The sequence below is a fragment of the Anabrus simplex genome, chromosome 2 (genome assembly GCF_040414725.1).
Source record: "Anabrus simplex isolate iqAnaSimp1 chromosome 2, ASM4041472v1, whole genome shotgun sequence".
Classification (NCBI taxonomy): Eukaryota; Metazoa; Arthropoda; class Insecta; order Orthoptera; family Tettigoniidae; genus Anabrus; species Anabrus simplex.
In genome coordinates, this window is record NC_090266.1 from 930,094,415 (window position 1) to 930,118,489 (window position 24,075).

Consider the following 24,075-nt stretch of genomic DNA (forward strand, 5'->3'; position numbering starts at 1 on the left):
CCCTTAAATTTTTCACTGAAACTCATATGTGTTTCTCTTAGCTAAGATTTTAATGCTTTTTTGCTGTTAAGAGTACTTTACATCCTTTCATTTACTAGAGAACTGAAGATAGTCACTACTCACAGTTAACTGGAAAATTGAACTGGAGATTTCTTGAGCTGGTTTCAACATCATGCAGTCTTTGATCTCTTGAGAAGTAGCATTTGGGCACCCAAGAACATTTGCTTGTCTCTGAGCCAGACCAAATATAGACCTTTCACTTATGTCATACTGTGCATTTATGGATGAGCTCATGGCAATTGCTTGATGAAACAGTCCTACAAGAATAAATTATTATACATTTAGTACTCATTCCGAATAAATCATAGGAAATGAGAATTAATGATGTATAAGTGTTTCTGTGGTCTCAATCAAACTAATGAAATAATGCACTCTTACTGACTATTGATTCACCGACCAGCATTACTAATAGAAGAATAAATTAGTCGCTTTTAAATATATTTTTATTCTGCTAATTTATCATTGGGAACTGGAGTATTAAGCCTTTTTGATTGATAATCCCAGAATTCATTGATTCAGGCAGGTGATCTGTTTCTTATTTTTGTCTGTTGGTGGGCTACTATGTACAGATGAACAATAAAAATTGTCACATCCATGGAGATGTGAAATGTAAGAAGGACTTTCTTTGTACATTGAGCTGGATGCATTTTGCAGTATGGCCCGTAGTTCTCAGTCATTGTGTCAGTCGCTCTGACTCTACCCTCTCCCTTCTCTCTCCTCTTCAAGACATGCACTTGCATACAACACTATGAAATTATAAGCATACAGCACATTACTACATAGTGCAGTGGGTCGGCTGTAGGCTACAAAATTTGTGCCTACCGTAACAGCTAAGGTTCGAATCCTGGCATGAATACATTTTTTGTTCCCGAATGAATACACAATAATGACATCAGCAACCAAGTTCTGCATAACTAACTTTGATGCTAAATGTCTCACTGGATTTTGACATGGCACGTGTATCAAGAGCAACACAACACAACAATTTTAGCATTGTGAGGTAGTGATTTGATGTGTTGTTTCATCTAGGGCTCCTCATAGATGAGTACAGTAGTGGTGGGTATCAGGGGACATTGGATGTCTACCAGGCACTGGTTTAAAGTGGGATTCTACTAAGAAAGAAGACAACAGATTAGTTGTAGCTTCACAGGAGAACCTGTTCTTAAACTCAGTGGGCCTCATGCGGGCAACCAATTTTCCTGGATGTTCCTACACAGTCTGTAAATAATTATGAGAAGCCGGACTCCATTGCAGAAAGCTGCTGCCAAAGAGTCTCATTCTGATGACTAGATGGTCGATCGGTGCACCTTTGGCAAGATGGAGTTAAATCATAATTGCCAATCATGTGTGCCAATTATTAGCTCTCTACCTCCAATATTCCGTGAAGTATTGCCTCGTCAAATGTTAACGGACTTTTGGGTTACCATGTAGTTTCCAATAGTGTTTTATCTATTGTTGGCAGAACCTACTTATCATGCGTTGGCCACACCAGCTCCATAATGAGTCACTCTCTTATTGTTTTGAAGTAAATTCTGGTATACAAACACTAACCGATGAACAAAGGTCACCTGTAGGTAAGAAGTGAAAGAGAACGTGTAAAAAAAAATAGTAAACATGAGTACTAGTAGTTGAAATTCACTGCCCTTTAAAGTGTGTCTACACCGCTCCTATACAGCAGTAGCTCAGTCACACAAACACAAACAGGCATGTGGTGGAGCGAGGTTGATCATAGCACTGGCAGGTCTTGTAATCATACCAGTTATATATATTTCCTTTATTTAAGATTAAATATGAAAATGAAAACCTACAACCTGTTTTCCGGTCATTGACCGGGTCAGGGATGTAATGAATGAAGCAGATATAGGCTATTAGTACGATGGGGTCGCCACTCCCAAAGTGATTTATTAATTTAATGACTGATAGATGCTATGAAATGAAAATGGAGAGTGTTGCTGGAATGAAATTGACAGGGAAAACTGGAGTACCCGGAGAAAAACCTGTCCCGCCTCCGCTTTGTCCAGCACAAATCTCACATGGAGTGACCGGGATTTGAACCACGGTATCCAGCGGTGAGAGGCCGACGCGCTGCCGTCTGAGCCACGGAGGCTCCCCTTAAGATTAAATAATTATGATTTATTATATCGGTTCTATTACCATTTTTTAGATAACAAACTGTTAATTGTAATATTACCAAGTTTAATGAAAATGTGTTTACAGTCTTATAAAGGAATAAAACTATTGTAGATTATATTATTCATTTTATAGCCTCATATTTAGGTAGTTTTATCCCAATGAAAAACAGAGTATCATGCACTACATGGAACATGCATTCAGCTCATTTTCTCTAAAGTACCGTATTGGGTATATAATTAACCTAAGATATATCATTAATTCTGTGTTTTGGTTAAAGTTTCCAGCTCATCAAATTGTTATAGCTTGATCATTTAGCTATCTTTACCTCATTCATTCATATATTTAGCTTCCACAGACTGCACAATTACATATTATGAAATATGCCAACAGTATAGGATATGGACCAATATTGACCATTATGGTAAAAAATATAGAGTATAGGAATTGTCAAATGATTTCTTATAATTAACAATAATCCATGCACAATTATGAACACTTTGTAAATAAACAAATATCTTGATATTAGAACAGCACATATTAATTAATAATAATATTCATTATTAATATTTACAAGAAACAAAATAAACATCTATGAGAATATAAGCAGTGAGACACCAATGCCCATTTTAAAGCTATTTGCAGGAGACAAAATATAAATCTATAAAGGAGGTATTAAACAATAAGTACATAACCAGTGAGACATCAATGCACATTAAAGTTATTTATAAGATACTAGCAAGATACCCGTGCTTCGCTACGGTATTATACTGAAATTTAGAATTGAATGCTTATTGTTTTATATATAATCCGCCGAAATTCGCGATCTGACTCGTTTTCTGAGAGAATCCGCCGAAATTCGTGATCTCACTCGTTTTCTAATAGATTATGGCAAGTTTCCTCCCATTTTTCAATCTTTCTTTCCAGCAATCGATTTCGTACTGCCCGTGCTAAGTCCAGGTATTCCACCCGGTCAGTTGGGTCCATAATCTTTGCCATCTTTTCCTATAAGCATTTTTAATATGGGTCAAATCCTTCAGGAGATCCGGCGTGGTGTCGTCTTGGGTGCCTTGGCGATACTGAACCCGCGGCCGGACTGCATTCTTAGTCATTACCCGTCCAGGAACCGTTTTCAGCGCGGTCTGCACATTTGACGACGGTCCAGAACATTATTATTATTATTATTATTATTATTATTATTATCATTATTATTATTATTATTATTATTATTATTATTATTATTATTATTATTATTATTATTATTATTATTATTATTATAGATGTTCTGGACCCCACAGCAAGACCGCTACTTGGCGGTAAATTACATCTGCTGCCATTGTCATTGTTGAAAATGTGACCAACATCATTGTCGCGCGTAGGCAAGTGTGCTGGATTTCTGGCCATACGAATGACATACTTCCGTGCATTATTGACCTTATTATGGGGGTGAAAAATTGGACGGCCAATCTCATTTCTATCGTTTATTTCAAATGTGTTTAAATTTTTATTTATATGCCAGGAGAATCTACTGTACCGGTAATCTAAGAACGTTCTCCGAAGGAAAAGATGGCTCTTGAAAACGAACCCAGGAAAGATTAAAAATGATCGGTTTATGATCAGAATAAGTACATCAAAAATGTACAGCCTGTTTCCAGTCATTCGACAGGGTCAGGAATGGAATGAATAAAGCCCCCATATAGCGGCGAAAATAGGAATTGTGCCGGCAGCCGAAACCTGTCGCACTCCTCTGGGGCAATGATTAATGGATGACAAATGAATTGAAATTATATTGGGCAGTGTTGTTGGAGTGAATGATGACAGGGAAAACCGGAGTATCCGGAGAAAAACCTGTCCCACCTTTGTTTTGTCCAGCACGAATGTCACATGGAGAGACAGGGATTTGAGCCACGGAACCCAGCTGTGAGAGGCCGGCGCGCTGCCACCTGAGCAACGGAGGCTCCTTATAAATACATTATGAACAGTAAAATCAATTTTCTCACCTCCTTTTACACCCCACCGCCGTTAAGTTTATTTAGCCAACCCCCCCCCCCCCCAAAAAAAACTAAAAGATAGCGTGTTTCTTTATGTTAAAAGAGATTCCAAACACTAATGTTCACGTCTATTACCTTCAGTTTTGAGATTAAAATAATTGACTTTTTTTTCACTTTCACACTACCCCCCCCCCCCCCCCCCGCTTAGTAAATTTCCGGCAAAAAGTACTTGTTTCTTTAATAGTAAAGGATCTTCTAAATACCAATTATCATGACTGTAACTCTGTAACTTCTTCAGTTTTTGATTTATGTGTCCTCATGAAAGGAATTCATCTCCTTTTCACTCCCGCCCCCAAGATAATTTGCCCCCCAAAACGCGCTTTTCTTTGTTTTCAAAGGAGATCCAAATACCAATTTTCACGACTGTAGGCCCTAACAACTTTAGTTTTTAATAGATATAAGTATTCTCATACAATTAAGTCACTTAATTTTTCAATTCTTTCACCTCCCCCCCCCCCTCATTGGATTTTCCGAGAATGCGTGTTTCTTTACTTTTAAAGCAGATTCCAAATATCAAATTTCACGCCTGTAACATCTTCATTTTTGAGATAACAGTAGCCTAATTCAAAGAATTCAACACCCTTTTCAGTCGCTTTACCCCCCCCCCTCCACCCAAGGGGTATTTCTGAAAACTAAAAATACACGTTCCTTTATTTTTAATAGAGATAAAAAATATCATTTTTCACTTCTGTAACATGTTCAGGTTTTTTTTTTTTTTAGATATACTGTATAAATTCTCATTTTAAAATTTCACCCCCTTTTTAGTTCCCCATAAGAGGAGTTTCCAGAAACAAATCACCTATGTTTCTTTACATTTACAGGAGATTCCAAATACCACTTTTTACGTCTGTATCATTCTATGTTTCTCAGATATTCTGTATATATAGTCTCTTAAAAAATTCACCCCAATATGTCACTCCTGTTTAACCGCCATTATTTGGAATTTCCAAAAAAATACGTGTCTCTTTATTTTCAAAGGAGATCCCATATACAAATTTTCAGTTCTGTAATATCTTCCGTTTCTGAGATATATGTATCCTCATTAAAGGCATTCAACCCATTATTCACCCTTATACACCCCTCCTACTCGGATTTACAGAAAACAAAAAATACGTGTTCTTTATTTTTAAAGGAGATTCTAAATATCAATTTTTACATGTGCAAACTTTGAAAGTTTTGAAATATAGATACTCTCATTTTAAAAATTCACCCCCCTTTTCCCCCTCCCATTAATTGGGTTTTCTAGAAACGAAAAAAAAAGTGTTTCTTTATTTTTAAAAGAGATCAAAACTGCCAATTTTCAGGTCTGTAATATCTACAGTTTCTGAGATAGAAGCACCGGTATCCTGATTAAAGGCATTCAACCACTTTTTCACCCTTTTGAACCGTCCTATTGGGATTTTCTGAAAACAAAAAATACGTGTTTCTTTATTTTTAATGATGATTCTAAATACCAATTTTTACATCTGTAAACTTTCAAACTTTTGAGATATAGATACACTCATTTGAAAAATTCACCCCCTTTTCACCTGCCAATTAATTTGATTTTCCAAAAACAAAAAATACATGTTTCATTATTTTTAAAGGAGATCCAAAACACCAATTTTCAGGTTTATAATATCTTCAGTTTCTGAGATATAAGTATCCTCATTAAATGCATTCAACCCCTTTTTCACCCCTTTCTACCCCACCTATTGGGATTTTCCGAAAACAAAAAAATACGTGTTTCTTTATTCTTAATGAAGATTCTAAATACCGATTTTTACATCTGTAAACTTTCAAAGTTTTGAGATATAGAAACACTCATTTTAAAAATTCACCCCCCTTCCCCCTCCCATTAATTGGATTTTCCAAAAAAAACGTGTTGCTTTATTTTTAAAAGAGATCAAAAGTACCAATTTTCAGGTCTGTAATATCTACAGTTTCTGAGATATAAGTACCGGTATCCTGATTAAAGGCATTCAACCCCTTTTTCACCCGTCGTATTGGGATTTTCTGAAAACCAAAAAATACGTGTTTCCTTATTTTCAAAGAAGACTCTAAATACCAATTTTTACATTTGTAAACTTTTAAAGTTTTGAGATATAGATACACTCATTTTAAAATTTAACCCCCCTTTTCACCCCCTAAGCAACGGAATATCCAAATATCGTCTCTTAGCGAGCACCTACAACTTAATATGAATGTACACTGACTGACAGTGACAATGCAACACCAAGGAGGAGTGGTTCGAAAGGGATGAAAGTTGGGGAAAAACAGAGACGACACGGATGAATAATTGATGTTTATTTCAAACCGATATGCAGGTTACACAATGCGCACAGCATCGACTCAGTAGGATGTAGGACCACCGCGAGCGGCGATGCATGCAGAAACACGTCGAGGTACAGAGTCAATAAGTGTGCGGATGGTGTCCTGAGGGATGGTTCTCCATTCTCTGTCAACCATTTGCCACAGTTGGTCGTCCGTACGAGGCTGAGGCAGAGTTTGCAAACGGCGTCCAATGAGATCCCACACGTGTTCGATTGGTGAGAGATCCGGAGAGTACGCTGGCCACGGAAGCATCTGTACACCTCGTAGAGCCTGTTGGGAGATGCGAGCAGTGTGTGGGCGGGCATTATCCTGCTGAAACAGAGCATTGGGCAGCCGCTGAAGGTACGGGAGTGCCACCGGCCGCAGCACATGCTGCACGTAGCGGTGGGCATTTAACGTGCCTTGAATACGCACTAGAGGTGACGTGAAATCATACGCAATAGCGCCCCAAACCATGATGCCGCGTTGTCTATCGGTAGGGCGCTCCACAGTTACTGCCGGATTTGACCTTTCTCCACGCCGACGCCACACTCGTCTGCGGTGACTATCACTGACAGAACAGAAGCGTGACTCATCGGAGAACACGACGTTCCGCCATTCCCTCATCCAAGTCGCTCTAGCCCGGCACCATGCCAGGCGTGCACGTCTATGCTGTGGAGTCAATGGTAGTCTTCTGAGCGGGCGCCGGGAGTGCAGGCCTCCTTCAACCAATCGACGGGAAATTGTTCTGGTCGATATTGGAACAGCCAGGGTGTCTTGCACATGCTGAAGAATGGCGGTTGACGTGGCGTGCGGGGCTGCCACCGCTTGGCGGCGGATGCGCCGATCCTCGCGTGCTGACGTCACTCGGGCTGCGCCTGGACCCCTCGCACGTGCCACATGTCCCTGCGCCAACCATCTTCGCCACAGGCGCTGCACCGTGGACACATCCCTATGGGTATCGGCTGCGATTTGACGAAGCGACCAACCTGCCCTTCTCAGCCCGATCACCATACCCCTCGTAAAGTCGTCTGTCTGCTGGAAATGCCTCCGTTGATGGCGGCCTGGCATTCTTAGCTATACACGTGTCCTGTGGCACACGACAACACGTTCTACAATGACTGTCGGCTGAGAAATCACGGTACGAAGTGGGCCATTCGCCAACGCCGTGTCCCATTTATCGTTCGCTACGTGCGCAGCACAGCGGCGCATTTCACATCATGAGCATACCTCAGTGACGTCAGTCTACCCTACAATTGGCATAAAGTTCTGACCACTCCTTCTTGGTGTTGCATTTGCTCTGTCAGTCAGTGTATCTCCAAAATTTCATTTCATTATGTCCAGTAGTTTTGGCTTGGCGATGATGAATCAGTCGGTCGGTCGGTCGGTCGGTCCGTCAAAGCTATTTTATATATATAGATTAAGGTTTACAATTTAATAATAGCATCTTTACCAGTACTTTTTCATGTATTCTTCAGTATCGTAAAGTGGGTTAACTTTGGCCATACAAGATAACTTCGACCACTGACGAATAGCAACACTTATTTTCTCCTGCCTCCTATACTGAAAAAGATGAACCACTTGCAACAACTAAAATGCACATACAATAGAATGCTCTATCAAAACTCGGTAGTCAAAAGAACATTGGCGGGCTCATTGTTGAGTTAATCAATTTTTTTTGTAGCCCTGACTATTGTCTTGTCTGGTAACAGCAGAAAACAAACTGTTCTCTAGCCCCAGAATTCGATTCTCCATTCCAGTGGTTTATGGGGTCAAAATGTAAGTACGTCTGGTAACTGATCAACACAAGTTGATACATTTTATTCAAATAGGTTTTTCAGGGAATAGTTTTTTGAAGAAAGTTGTCCCCTTCCGGGGTAACTTCGGCCATGCCAAGAACATACAGGAAAACACTACGCGGCCACGGGTATTGTAATAACAATTCTGTTTACATCAAGAACACTTTAGAAAAGAATAATAAAGGCACAATAACAATAAACGGGGAAGTTTATCCCAACAGGGAGAGGAAGGACGGTTCCCATTTTCAATGATAATTAGATGGATACCAGTTGACATGGACGATACACATTTAAGAACTTGATTGATGCCCATATATTTTCTAATTTAGAAGGCAGTGTACTATGAGGACAGTCTGTAAGATTGCTTCTTTTCCACCGTCTTTTTCTCTCCATCCAATTGGGCTTTATGATTTTTGTACCTTTTATTTATTATCTCTTGTACCATTACAAATATTTATGCAATGCAACGTGTAATTTGTAATATCATACAATGCTTGTATGCTCAGGCTAAATAAAATAGTTTCTTCTTTGCGGAAAATGTAAATTTGATGACTATACATCTGTTTCACCACAAATCATTTTAATTTTGTTTGTGAATGTTGATACTGATCATTCTGCAGGTTTTTAAAAAACATTCACGGTGGCCGAAGTAACAGTACATCGAAGAAAACTTTGTTTCTTGAGTTATTTTTATGGCGGCCGAAATTACCCCAAAACATGGGGTAACTCAAGCCACTCTTTCGATAATCATAATTCATTAATGAATAACAATCAGAATTATGTTCATATTTAAAAATGAAGAACAAACATGGCAGAATTAATATTAAATTTTTCAGAAAATTAGAGGGAATATTTCACATTTTAATTTTAAAAATATACGAGAAAGTGGTCAAAGTTACCCCGTTTTACAGTACCATAGGAACAGTTACTCAGCAGGGGATTTTTTTAGTGGTGTGGTGAATGAGCAGAAGGGATTAATATCCTTAACCTTATTTGGAAGGTTATTATACAATCTGATTCCAACCAAGTCTGCATGTCTCACTATTGTTTTACTCTTATCCTCGGTGAAGATATTATTTCTTGTTCGCATCTGGTAATTGTGGATTGTCACCATTCTTTCTGAAGCAATCAGTATTTTGTTTCTCGTTTATGATGTATGTGCTTCGTACAGGGAGTAACCTTAATCTCTTAAGTAATGGTCTGCAATGGTCTAACCTGTTATGCCTCAGCATAATTCTGATGGCTCATTTCTGTATTCAAAAGATAATGTCAAGATTTGATTTGTAGTAATCCCAGACACCAGTAGCATAAGGGATGACTGAATGAAAATATCCAAAATATGCTGTTGTAACATATTCTTCACTACAACCATTAGACAGAATCCCTAAGAACTCAGAGATTTCCCTAAAAAGTTGTGGCAGGTGTCCTTTCAGTTGCATTTGCATTTAATGTAAGGTTGTAATTTTTAGCAGAGAAATGACTTACCTCGAGACATAGGAGATGCCATGTGTAACCAAACACTTGCTGCACCTGCACTGTATCCTGCTAGAGTAACGCGGTCAGGATCACCTCCAAATTGTAATATGTTCTTCTGTACCCATTTCATTGCTGCTACTTGATCCTTCAATCCATTGTTACCAGGAATAACTCCATCACCAGTACTAAGGAATCCTACAGCCAAATAAAATGCCACATTACATACATACACATATGATTCGATTAAGAAAGTAAGGGTACCGGTACAATCTTTCAATTATATGAACATGTCCAATTTGATATTTCTTTTCTACCATTAATAAACTTCGTTTCTGTGATTGGTTTCATGAAAAATAAATTTCAATTATTATCTTTACGATTTTTATTTGATCTGAATATCAAGACAGAATTCTCATAATGCACTCTAAGGATAACACAGAGATTTCAAGAAAATACCGATAGTTGAGGAATTATTAAATCAGGAAGTCGCACATTGTGTATTGATTTTTTTTAAATGATGAAGAGTGAGATATCTAAAAGACCCGTTACTTTCATCTACTAGTTAGTATGGTCTTCAAGATACACACTATCTTATCTTTCACGCAATAATAATAATAATAATAATAATAATAATAATAATAATAATAATAATAATAATAATAATTTGATGGGCAGGTTCAATTAACATCCAACAGAGTAGTATACATTCAGATAAAAGCAATAACAACAGCAATTTTTTTAAAAAATAGAGAAGACTACTGTTCTACGGGCACATTTTTCATATGAATAATGTGTGGCTCATGAAGAAAATAAATTTTCTTAATCCGAAGGCATCCAAGTTATGATGGCTCCAAGAGTGTCAGAAAGATCTGCGAGAGATAGGCATTGCGGAGGAAAAGATCAATGACCGAAATAGTTTCAGGAGGATCATAAGAAGTTCAATCAATCAATCAATCAATCAATCAATCAATGATTTCCATTTAGGGCTGTTGCCCAGGTAGCAGATTCCCTATCACTTGCAATTATTTATGTAGCTTTTTCTTAAAATTTTCAAAGAACTTGGAAATTTATTGAACATTTCTCTTGATAAATTATTCCAGTCCCTTACTCCTCGTCCTCTAAATGAATATTTGCCCCAATTTGTCCACTTGAATTCCATCTTTATCTTCATATTATGATCGTTCCTATTTTAAAAAGCATCACTCAAGCTTATTTGTTTGCTAATGCCATTCCATGCCATCTCTCCACTGACAGCTCGAAACATACCACTTAGTCAGGCATCTTGTCTCCATACTCCCAAGTCTTCCTAGCCAGAAGTTTGCAACATTTTCGTAACACTACTCCTTTGTCGGAAATAACTCAGAACAAATCATGCTGCTTTCCTCTGTATCTTTTCTATTTCTTGTATTAAGAAGTCCTGGTGTGGGTCCCATACGCTGGAACAATACTCTAATTGGAGTCCTACCAGAGTCTTATATGCCCTCCCCTCTATATCCTTACTATGATCCCTATATACTTTCCTAACCATATGAAGAGATCTTTAACCTTTTTTAACAACCTCATTAATATGATTATCCCAATGGAGACCATTCCTTATATCAAGTGGGCAAAATAAAACTGGCCTGGAAAATATGTATAAGACTGATGCGGAATCGACCCTTGTTGAAGAACAGGAGAACTGTCCATTACAGAAAATGCTGTAAACCATGATTCTGATGCACCAATTGGTTGCTGTCAAATGCCTGCACATGCGCATCTCCCGCATGCTCTGTCCCAACTATGTCACTGTGTCATTATGTTTGAATGAGTGATAGGAGCAGACATTCATCATTTAGTAATTGGTCTTAAGACAATTTTTAACAACACGAACTGTTTTTAAAACTGTGTTTACATATGACAGATTGAGTCATCTTGACTTTTAACATTTTAAGGATATGTCATTGTTTTTTAGTGTTAAGAATATCATGTGTTCATCATCATAATATTTTAGGCTGAAGATGTCTCACAAGGAAGAAACGAAACATGTCCCTTTTTTAAAATAAAGTAAAAAAGGAATAACATTGTACTGTATTGTAAAGGTGGAGTCACTCAATCATTAAGACCTTCTATCTTGTTGAGGCTGACAATACAGATTAAATATGAAATTTATTTCGTGTGGTAGGAGCAGACATGTTTATTGACCAGTTGAATGCAACAAAAAGTGGTGCTAACTATAAACCAGCGCGTGTTCATTGTTGAGTGTTATGCGAAGCACGATTCGTGGAAAACCTGTGGAACTGTTTGTGCAAGAGTTTAAGACTGGAAGTGTTTTGGCAAAACCTTCAGCGAAGTCTGCAATGCAGAACTTAGTGGCAAAATGGAGTAAAACAGGCTCGGTAGTGAATAAAAACTGTAACTATCCAAAAGAAGTTTGAACATCAGAAAACATTGCTCGAGTGAAGGAAAGCCTGGAATGAAGTCTGACAAAATCTCAATGCTGTTTATATGTGCAAGTGGAAATGAGGAGATCGTCGTGTTGAAACATAATTAGAAAGGACCTGCATATGTATCCTTACAAATTCGCTGTTGTGCGTGCATTGAAGTGTCGAGTTGCTTGTTGAGTTCTGCCAGTGGTTTCTGAGTGAAGTAGAGTCAGGACTTTTGGATCCTCATTTTATCATTTCTTCAGATGAGGCCTGATTCAGCCTCGCAGGGTATGTGAACTCACAGAACACCTAGCATTATGCATTAGAAAAACCCCATCAGTACGTCGAAAAGCCATTGCATAATCTCAGGATTGGTGTGTGTGGTGCGCAATGTCTGGTGTCCACATCGTAACATGATTCTTTCATCAAACTCTAAATGCTAACCTGTACGTCCAGACACTGTTTAATCCATATGTGGATCAACACACAGAATATGAACAACTGTATGGATATTTTCAGCAAAACGGAGCAACAGCACACACCAGATTGACAACCTTCTCACGAGTGCATGAGGTGTTCAGTGAGAAGAGGACAATCAGCAGAGGCAGTGCAATCAAACAGCCACCTCGATCGCCTGATCTCTCTCCCTATGGGACAAATTGAAGGATCAGGTGTACTCCGATAATCCTCAAACACTGGAAAAGCTACAGCAGAACATTGAAAACGCTATTGCATCTATCTCTCAGGCAGAACTGCTGTGTGTGCCTCATAGTTGGATAAATTGAGCACAGTGTTGTATCAACACCAATGGCGGCCATTTCCAGCATCTTCTGCAATGTTCATTAACAAGGGTCAATCCTGTGTCAGTCCTATTGAAAATATTTTCTGGGCCAGTTTTATTTTACCCACCCTGTATTACCCTGTATCAATACCTAGGTACTTACAGTGTTCCCCATGAGGTACTACCACCCCATCAACACAGTAATTAAAACTGACAGGACTTTTCCTCTTGGTGAAACTTACAGTACAACCTGACTTTTCATCCTGTTTACCACAATAACATTGTCTGCTGTCCATCTCAGAATATTGTCTAGGTCCCCTGCATTCGCTCACAATCCTACTACTCATTTACTACTCTATATAGTATAACATCATCTGCAAAATGCTTTATCACCGATTCCATTTTTTTAATCATAACATTTATATATATTGCACCCGCTCACTTCCTGAGTCCCAGACTAGCATTAATCTCAGGGGTGATCAGTTCGAAAAAGATAACAAATACACTGACTGACAGTGACAATGCAACACCAACGAGGAGTGGTTCGAAAGGGTTGAAAGTTGGGGAAAAAACAGAGACGGCACGGATGAATAATTGATGTTTATTTCAAACCGATATGCAGGTTACACAATGCGCACGGCATCGACTCAGTAGGATGTAGGACCACCGCGAGCGGCGATGCACGCAGAAACACGTCGAGGTACAGAGTCAATAAGAGTGCGGATGGTGTCCTGAGGGATGGTTCTCCATTCTCTGTCAACCATTTGCCACAGTTGGTCGTCCGTACGAGGCTGGGGCAGAGTTTGCAAACGGCGTCCAATGAGATCCCACACGTGTTCGATTGGTGAGAGATCCGGAGAGTACGCTGGCCACGGAAGCATCTGTACACCTCGTAGAGCCTGTTGGGAGATGCGAGCAGTGTGTGGGCGGGCATTATCCTGCTGAAACAGAGCATTGGGCAGCCCCTGAAGGTACGGGAGTGCCACCGGCCGCAGCACATGCTGCACGTAGCGGTGGGCATTTAACGTGCCTTGAATACGCACTAGAGGTGACGTGGAATCATACGCAATAGCGCCCCAAACCATGATGCCGCGTTGTCTATCGGTAGGGCGCTCCACAGTTACTGCCGGATTTGACCTTTCTCCACGCCGATGCCACACTCGTCTGCGGTGACTATCACTGACAGAACAGAAGCGTGACTCATCGGAGAACACGATGTTCCGCCATTCCCTCATCCAAGTCGCTCTAGCCCGGCACCATGCCAGGCGTGCACGTCTATGCTGTGGAGTCAATGGTAGTCTTCTGAGCGGACGCCGGGAGTGCAGGCCTCCTTCAACCAATAGACGGGAAATTGTTCTGGTCGATATTGGAACAGCCAGGGTGTCTTGCACATGCTGAAGAATGGCGGTTGACGTGGCGTGCGGGGCTGCCACCGCTTGGCGGCGGATGCGCCGATCCTCGCGTGCTGACGTCACTCGGGCTGCGCCTGGACCCCTCGCACGTGCCACATGTCCCTGCGCCAACCATCTTCGCCACAGGCGCTGCACCGTGGACACATCCCTATGGGTATCGGCTGCGATTTGACGAAGCGACCAACCTGCCCTTCTCAGCCCGATCACCATACCCCTCGTAAAGTCGTCTGTCTGCTGGAAATGCCTCCGTTGATGGCGGCCTGGCATTCTTAGCTATACACGTGTCCTGTGGCACACGACAACACGTTCTACAATGACTGTCGGCTGAGAAATCACGGTACGAAGTGGGCCATTCGCCAACGCCGTGTCCCATTTATCGTTCACTACGTGCGCAGCACAGCGGCGCATTTCACATCATGAGCATACCTCAGTGACGTCAGTCTACCCTGCAATTGGCATAAAGTTCTGACCACTCCTTCTTGGTGTTGCATTTGCTCTGTCAGTCAGTGTAAATTTAATCAAGAAAATCTAATTATATATCGGCGCATCAAATGAACACAGGGATGAACGGGGCATGCAAATTAAGGTAACGGGGGACGGCTCATACATGGATACAAATTTTTGACTCCACAATAGGACTGGGAAGTGACAACTTAAATTCCATGGGCATACTGGACTAACTACAATAAAAAGATATGGAAACTGTTTCCTATTGAAATTGCAATGAGGAGCAATTTATTCACTTATTTTGCAAACTACACATGATGACAATTTTTACATTGGGACACTTCCATCCTGAAAAATAAATGACATACTACTTGGATTTACCTCACTACTCTGGTAGTGTAAAACATCTGGTGAATTCGCCCCAATTGGTTACTGGGGGTCGAATTCACATCCGTATGAGTGGACGTTTCATCGCTGAAGATCTTCTTTCGGAGACGAAGGCATGACAGTAACTTTTTACTGTCATCTCCACGTTCCGTTTGGACATGAGACACTTCCGGTATGTACATTCTGGTGAGCCGGACACCCACTGTGGAAATGTTATCATCTCGAAAAAACGGGAATTTAGTACGGACAAACTCTAGCCTATTATTTCTAGATTCACAAACATGCCAGGAGAGCTCATTAACTCAAAGCCTATCTCAATATTTACACTTGTCAATACGACAAGACGTACGGAAAGGTTCATTACTATGCTCTGACAATGAAGACATGTGCCGTCCGTGGGCTATCTTCGTATCTACCGCTAACAATCTCCACCGTGAAAACCCAACATCTGGTTCTGAGCAGTTCGACACATGACGACTGTCCCTATCATATCCTCCTATGATTATTAAATAATATCATTATCATTCTTTATCTGATCATTATCATATTCTTTGATTACCATCAATTAGTTTATTATTACCATTAATTTCAATTATAATCCTATATTTGATTATTATCAGTTGTCATCCGGGATGATTATATGCCAACCCTTGCCGACGTTTCAAACGAAGGGTCGTTCTTCCTCGTAATTTATCCGCACAATTGAATGATCAGTTTCCTAATAACATATTATTATTATTATTATTATTATTATTATTATTATTATTATTATTATTATTATTATTATTATTATTATTATTTTCGTAACAATGAATCATCGTCCAAAAAATATCTTAATTTTCTGTCATCATAATTATTATTCTCAAAATACTATTGCAAGTTCTTCATCTTCTGCTTCTTCAACTTTTCATTATTATTATTATTTCCATCATTGGAGATTATCATTATCGCATCACTTATTCATCATGGGATTAATATTTTACATTGATCTCACCATAATTATTCTCAAATTAATCCTTCCTATTATTATTCCTCTTCATATTATTATTATTATGGTAACTTAATTTCACGTGTTACACTACCGTTAGCGATATTTATGGTTAAATGCATAAGCTTTTACAATTTCGGTCTACTTTGGCACTAAGCAATTAATTTAAGACAAGATTCACCTGGATTATTATTATTATTATTATTATTATTATTATTATTATTATTATTATTATTATTATTATTATTAGGCTATTATTATTATTAAAAATGGAAAGATGATATTTTAATTTCCACTCTTTAGAATTTAGTCACATATGTTAAATCCCGTTATGAACCACCAAGATCTGCTTTATGTCGGTCGGGACAACACGGTATTCGGGACCTTACCTTCAGTTTCGTACTGCCGTTAATTTATATGGGGACAAACGTCCTCCCAAGATACATCTCACAACCTATGGCACATCGCGACTGGGCAAATACCTCCAATGCCGGCGATTGGTAAACTATTCCTTCCAATTTGAAGTCCATTTCCTTTTATTGGAACTCTTCAAACATTTAATTCGTAAATTAATCCTCGGTGCGTGGATTCTGCCACTCATAGCACCGGAATATGCATTTTATATCATCTTAGGCCTTGAGATTCATCTATTTCATCATTACAAACAGTACGGCTCAATTTTATTTCAAGCCGGATTTTCATCCCTCATGACTTCCAACTCTAAATATGGGCTCAAACCACTCTGGGATTTCCACATATCGTGACCATTCTAATTCATGTGCCTTTATCGCTTTTAAACAAATTTTAATGGTTAAGATAAAGTCCAAACGTGAAATCAACAATTTACGTAAAATCAAACTGACTACGCGAATCAAATTCTTTAACGCTACATGTCCTCTCCACATTGATTATTATTTGCACTAGCTAACTCACGAAGCACTGTCATTATTATTATTATTATTATTATACTTTAACTTGCAAACGCACAAAATATTATTATTATTATTATTATTATTATTATTATTAATTTACTTTCCTTTGCCAACTCACACTATTATTATTATTATACTTTAACTTGCAAACGCACAAAATATTATTATTATTATTATTATTATTATTATTATTATTATTATTATTATTATTATTATTAATTTACTTTCCTTTGCCAACTCACAAACATTATTATTATTTCTCACTCGCAAACACACCGAGCAGTATTATTATTATATAGAACTTACGAACGCCCAAAGCAGATAGAACATTATTATTTTTATGACCTTCCATACGCAACACAAATTTTTCATACTCTGGCACTTTCATAATCTGGCTGTCTGGTAGCAAATATTCCTAACTAAAATACAAATAATCACCGCAGTGATTGAAAATCAAACAAATGGGTTAGAACAAAAAGGAATTTAACACTTGAAATGAACTTAAATCAAAGTATTACAAACAGCATGCATTAATTGAAAGAAATATATCCCATATTTACATTGTATACAACAAACAAATACTCAAATTAATTAATCTAACCCATTATTATGTTAATATAAATTAGTTCGTCCGTCTAACAAAAAAATAAAATCATGGATTCGGAAGGCGGACCATGTTAAGTAACCATAATTAACCTACACTGGACCTCGTTTAGTCGCGATAACATCCCCAAATATTAAATTTGTGTACTCATTCCTATGTAGAATTCCATTGTCTCGTAGCGGGTGAGAAGCCTCCAGGCCCCATGGTAATTTACTCGTCCATCATATCGCACTTTATAAATTTAACACAATAAAACACTTCTGGGTGACTACCCATGATTAATACCTTACTTACAGAATTTACATTAATTTATACAAGAAGAAAAAAAACACTTATAGGTGCCTCTAGACCCATTACGTTTGCACAATTATTCTTCCTTGAGCCCGAATCACACGTCGTGACACATTACGATGAAGTGTCGTTTCATTTGAACCGGCGCGTATCGCGTTCTTCAATCCGCACTTCCTGAAGTATACGATGCTGTCTTGTGATTGCCTCGCTCCTACAGTTCCCTGCTACAATAATTGTTACACCGTCTATCATGAAATATTTATTTCAGGCTCTGAACACTGCCTTCAAAAAGTATTATCGGCGTTCCTGTCGATCCTTTAAATTCCAACACATGAAATGTTGAGAAATGTATTAATTTCACATACAGTGATATTGATAATTTACACTCGATATACTGAATAATTATCACTGTTCGTCTTCACCTTCATGACTACTAACGTACTTTCACTCTAACAGAATCTATAATGAGTTTTCTGGTACTGAGTTACAGAGTCACCGTGTCAGCGTATCAAATTATTTTAAACGACTGGTTGATGTGAAGCTCGACTGGTCACAACTGGTGACTGGTAACAACTGGGTGATGTGAGGTCCCACTGCTGGTTATTTATGGACGATATGGTTTCCCGCCGGGGTCATCTGCGGTCATCTCATGGGGAGGGGGGTTGGTTATCCTAAATCGGCATATGCAGGTGGATTTGGATCTCTTAATTTATCCCACTTAATAAACTGGCGATACACATTCATGTGTCGTATTCTGAACTCATATCGTTCGGTGATCTTGGAAATATCACTTAATTCCTGTCCTCCTACTTTTCGCGCGCTACGTCGGCGTCCCTGATGGCGCGCTCATCTTGACCAATGGCGAGATAGCGTGGGTCATTTTCAAGAATTCATTACTTTAATTTATTACAATTACAATTAATCACCATGGGAATGATATCACAAAAATCCCCTCTATTCAGTTATGTGGTTGGAATAATTTAATTATTGTTATCGGAGAAGCTAACTGGAGTCCACTCTGAGTTTCTCTTATGTTGGTTTATCTGCGAGCCTCTGATAAATTTTGCCATTGGTCAACACCGCATCGGTTAGTTTAAAATCTCTTCGTTGCAACTTAACAACACCAAATGCCTCCAGGCGTTGGAAAAACTGGTACGTCACATTCTCGGTATCGGTGATGCACCTGGCCTCGCACTTGTTCAGAAATACTCTTTCACTTCCTTGTAGTCATTACTTCTGTTGTTGTGAGCTCTAGATTTAATCCTCTTAGCTTCTGACCAAGAAACATTCTCCCCATAATGACAAGCTTAACTGTGGTGACGGATTGTCGCGATATGTCTGACTATGTTGAAATTCTTCCGTCCACACAAAACTGACACTGTACGTAATTTATCATTCCCATATATCTGTATTTATATTATAATCAAGAAATCATGATAACTAGGGCCTATCTCATCCGGGTACAATATATATATACTGGGTGGTTCACCAGTACCTTATTTTTTTGGAGACAGGCAACCCAAATAATGCTTATAACCTATAGATCCTTATGATTTAGTTTTAAGAACACCAAATAACTTGAAATTTTTTCCTTATGGTCAATAGGGATCTCCCCTACTTGTGTGTCATCACTGTAAATTGATCCATGGACCTAGTGAAGAAAAAACTACTATGCACAATTCCACGCCAAATACTAAGGACCATTCTGCAAAGATGTGATTTACTGAACCTTGAAATAACACAGGTACCCGTAATATGATGGATTTAATAGGTAATGCCACATACTCTGTAAATTAAGGAAGTTAAATCAACACTGTAAACCTTCATTGAAGACTTTGACACATATGTTAACTTTCAAGGTGTAACGGCCGTACTTAAGTACTAAACCCCTAGCAAGTATCGTATATGTTGGCTCCGTGGCTGAATTGGTTAAGCACTGGAGCAGATGATGTATGAGTATTGGCAGCGTAATGGTTCGAATCTGGCATTAGGCAAATTTTTTGAACGATGGCGATGCTCCGTTTTAACAGGGATACGATAATAATTTCCTTTTTTTTGCTATTGGTTTTTAGAAGTGCACTCTGATTTGGCATCTTTCCCCTAAGGATGGGTGGGGGAAGGTTTGGGAAGGAAATCGGCCATGGTCTTTTATTAAGGTACCGTTCCGGTATTCGCCTGGTGGTGAAAATGGGGAAATGAGGAAAACCGTTTTCAGAACGGCCAGCATGGGATTCGAATCAACAAGCTACCGAATCAAACGCACACAAATAATAATCCACACCTACCAGGTCACATCACAGCACTTATTCATTTCCTCATGATGTATTCCTATGAAGAGTATGTTGAATTGTTGCTAATTTAAGGAGAAAGTACAGTTGAATTAAAATGTATACCACGTGCTCCGTAATGATAAAAGGCTAAATAAACACTGTAAAATGGTCAACATTTCGAACACTTGTTACTCTGGATATGCAGGATACTATACTTCCTACCTACAGACCAACACATCGTAGTCCAACCTGGTTACGTAACATCGGATAAAAACGGTCCTTTTTAGTACCAAATATTACAGTCACTGTAAATGGTGTTAATCAACAGAAAAAGTGTACCAGCCTGTGATTCGAACCTACTACCACATAGCTTAGCTGATGCAACAGCAGTGACATGTGCTTGAGCCACCTTAGCTACCGCAAGCCTCGATGCTTTTCTAGCATGTTGTAATCCTTATAAACACTTCCTGTCCAAACATAAGATAGTGTTATTCACAGCTGTGATCGTTTTTCCACATTAATTATAGTTTAGATAATAGAAATAACACTGCCGTTAATGATTTCTATCATATTCACGAGCATTATATAAATGGTATGGTTGTACTAAGGCTATAAAGAAGCAGGTACTAATGTTTTTCGGATGACTATGATATACGCGTTAGTTGGGTTACCTACCTCGAAAAAATGAGGGGCTGGTGAAACACCTGGTATAAGAAAATATAAAAGTCTAATAATAATACCTTGATGAATTCCCCTCTTGATCATTAGAGGATCAGATAACAATTCACCTACTCTAATCCTCTGAATTCTGTTTTCTAGAAATTTAGTTGCCCTTTCAGCCACTCTTTTGTCTAGTCCAATAGCCCTCATTTTTGTCAGTAATCTCCATTGATCTCCCATATCAAAAGCCTTGGATAGGTCAATAGTCCATTCGACTTCCGGAATCCAAAATATCTGCTATATCTCACTAGAATCCTACAAGTTGAGCCTCACTAGAATAACATTTCCTAAACCCAAACTGCCTTCTAATCAAACCAGTTAGCTTTGTGATGGAGTAAGAATCCAGAAGACGGAGAGGGCTTTTACCAAAAGAGCGAAAGAAAGTGCTGACTGATATGGTCAAGAGATACTGGCAGGATGTCAAAGCCAGCAAACAAACAGGATTTAGTGCCAGGATGAAGTCCTACATTCCTAGGCACAGGAAGTGAGTGTCTAACCAATTGGACTACTTGGCTTGTCTAGTTCAGAATTTAAAACTGATACTCAACTATTTAAAGTATGGAACATCAGTTGGTTTCTGAACTTTGTTGAAATTATATCCACCTGTATAAAACTTTTAAAAACATATTTTGTTTCCTGAAGTTAGCTATTCCTCCTGTGCATGTTATTAGAATTACTGAAGGAATCAGATAAACAATCTTACCTCATTATAATTAACATTAAACTACCAATATTTTGTAGATTCTCAATCAAGTTGAATATATAACTTTATTTTCTTTTAAAATAATGGAAGGAAACAAGCAGTTGATAAATCAAGTCAAATATAGAAAGATAAGAATGTAATATTGACCCACTGGGTTTCTTGTCTCCTTTTGTGTTTGCCATGTGTCTCAAGTCTTTTACCATTTATGTTATTTAACCTTTTATCTCTTCCCTTTTCCTGTGCTTATCTGGCTTTCTTCTTATCCAACTCCAAGACAAAATCTGTTGAAGTGTGTTGAAAGAGTGTTGACACTTACCCTCCTGGTGAGGTTGGGAGGCAGAAATGAGCTCGTTGGGGCTGAGAAGAAATGGATGTATTTTTTGCTGTTTGTTTTATGTTGCACCGACACAGATGGGTCTTATGGCGACGAAGGGACAGGAAAGGCCTAGGAATGGGAAGGAAGTGGCCTTGGCCTTAATTAAGGTAGGTACAGCCCCAGCATTTGCCTGTTGTGAAAATGGGAAACCATGGAAAACCATATTCAGGGCTGCCGACAGTGGGGTTCGAACTATCTCCCGGATGCGAAATGGATGTATAGAACCTCATGCAGCTTTATGCTGTTGACAGTGGATTTGATATATTCTCATATCTACTTGTTCCATCTAGTGAATTTTTATTTGTTCCTGAAAAGGACTGGTTTTATCATATGTTACGTAGCCAGGTTGGACTATGAAATGATGGTCTGTAGTTAGGAAACAGGGTACTCTGCATATTCAGCACAGTAAGTGCTCAAAATGTTGACCACTTTGGTTTGTACAGATTTCAGCACAACATTATAAAGACATTCTTGCTCGTTGTAACATGTGAGGTGTAACAGCTTGGCATGCCTCAGAGATCAGTTGCTGAAGGTGACGAGGATTTTCAGGCTCTTGTGCATACACTACTTGCTTTAAGTGACCCCACAGAAAGAAATCAAGTGGCATAAGATAATGTGATCTGGAGGGCCAGGGAACTGGTTCTCTTCTTCCTATCGATTTATTAGGATATGGTTCACGAAGATGGTTCCAGATGATTATTAATTCGTGAGATGAGGGCCCTGTCTTTTTGAAACCACGTCAAGCAATGGCATGCTCTCCAGAAACTGTGGGAGTTCATTTGAAGATGTCCTATCAGATGACCTTCAAAGAAATATGGTCCAATTAGGTAGTCGCCAAAGGTCCCACACCAGACATTTACTCCCTGCTGCACTTGAAATGTGTGCTGTCTTACCCAATGGAGATTCTTCATCCTCCATTAGTGCATATTGTGCCGATTCACAATGCCAGTGTTGTGAAATTGTGACTCATCTGAAAACAGGAACTATTGACAAAAAGGCTGCATTATTGGTCGTACTGTGCAATGTCCATTGACAAAATGTAACTTGAGCATTGAAATCATGTCCATGGAGCTGCTGGTGTAACTTCACATGGTGCAGGTGAAATATATTGATATACAATCATCACATAACAGACGACTGGCTGATGTTGGTCTGTTATGCAAGTGTCCATGTACTAATATGAGGATTATTTCAGACAGCATCCAAAACAGACTCTTCACTTGGAACGGAAATTATAAGAGTATTTCTATCAGGTGGTACCCTTCCAAGTTTCCCAGTTAACTGCAGTCATCGTTCAAGGCTTCAGACTTATTGGTAATCTTCTGTCAGGTAATCGCTCTTGATACAGGCGTTGCAAATTGAATAGGTTCTGCCTTGTTTCTCCATAAATTAGCAACATTTCAATGTACTAATCTCTGGAATACATTGTGACTGAATGAATAAGAGCTGTGATATGGCCTGGTAGGTTTGATTGTACTTTGTGTCCCCATTACATTTGGGCATGATCTGTTGTTCAAAAAAGAAATGTATAAGACTGGATTTTAACCACTACATTACCAATACTCAGATACCACAGGCAACCAGCACATTACCGACTCAGCCACAAAGAGAACATACACGATATTTGCCAGAAGTCTAGTACTCAACTGCAGCCCTTCGACCTTGAAAGTTAACATCTGTGCTAAAGTTTTCAATCATGGTTTATGGCATTCATTTATCTTTCTACCATTGCAGATCACATGGCATAACCTATTAATTTGATCGTATTATGGGTACATATGTTATTTCAGGGAGCAATAAATCGCATGTTTGTACAATGGTCCATAGGATTGGGTGAGGAAATTGTGCATAATCATTTTTCCTTTGCTTCTTCCATGGCTCTTTACATTGCTGGCACACAGGTAGGATGCAGAGCAATATCGACCATGAGGCGAAATTCAATGTTGGTTGG

The 24,075-nt window shown here is 38.9% G+C and overlaps 1 protein-coding gene across 1 annotated transcript in view; it reads right to left on the minus strand.

Annotated features, from left to right (window-relative positions):
- LOC136864560 (esterase E4) overlaps positions 1-24,075 on the minus strand; it is a 327,051-nt gene that overhangs the window by 46,258 nt on the left and 256,718 nt on the right. The window contains exons 7-8 of the mRNA XM_068226335.1: positions 9,818-10,003; positions 124-317 (exon numbers count right to left, since the gene is read on the minus strand). Of these exons, the coding sequence (XP_068082436.1) occupies positions 124-317; positions 9,818-10,003 (380 nt within the window). The remainder of the gene's footprint in view (positions 1-123; positions 318-9,817; positions 10,004-24,075) is intronic.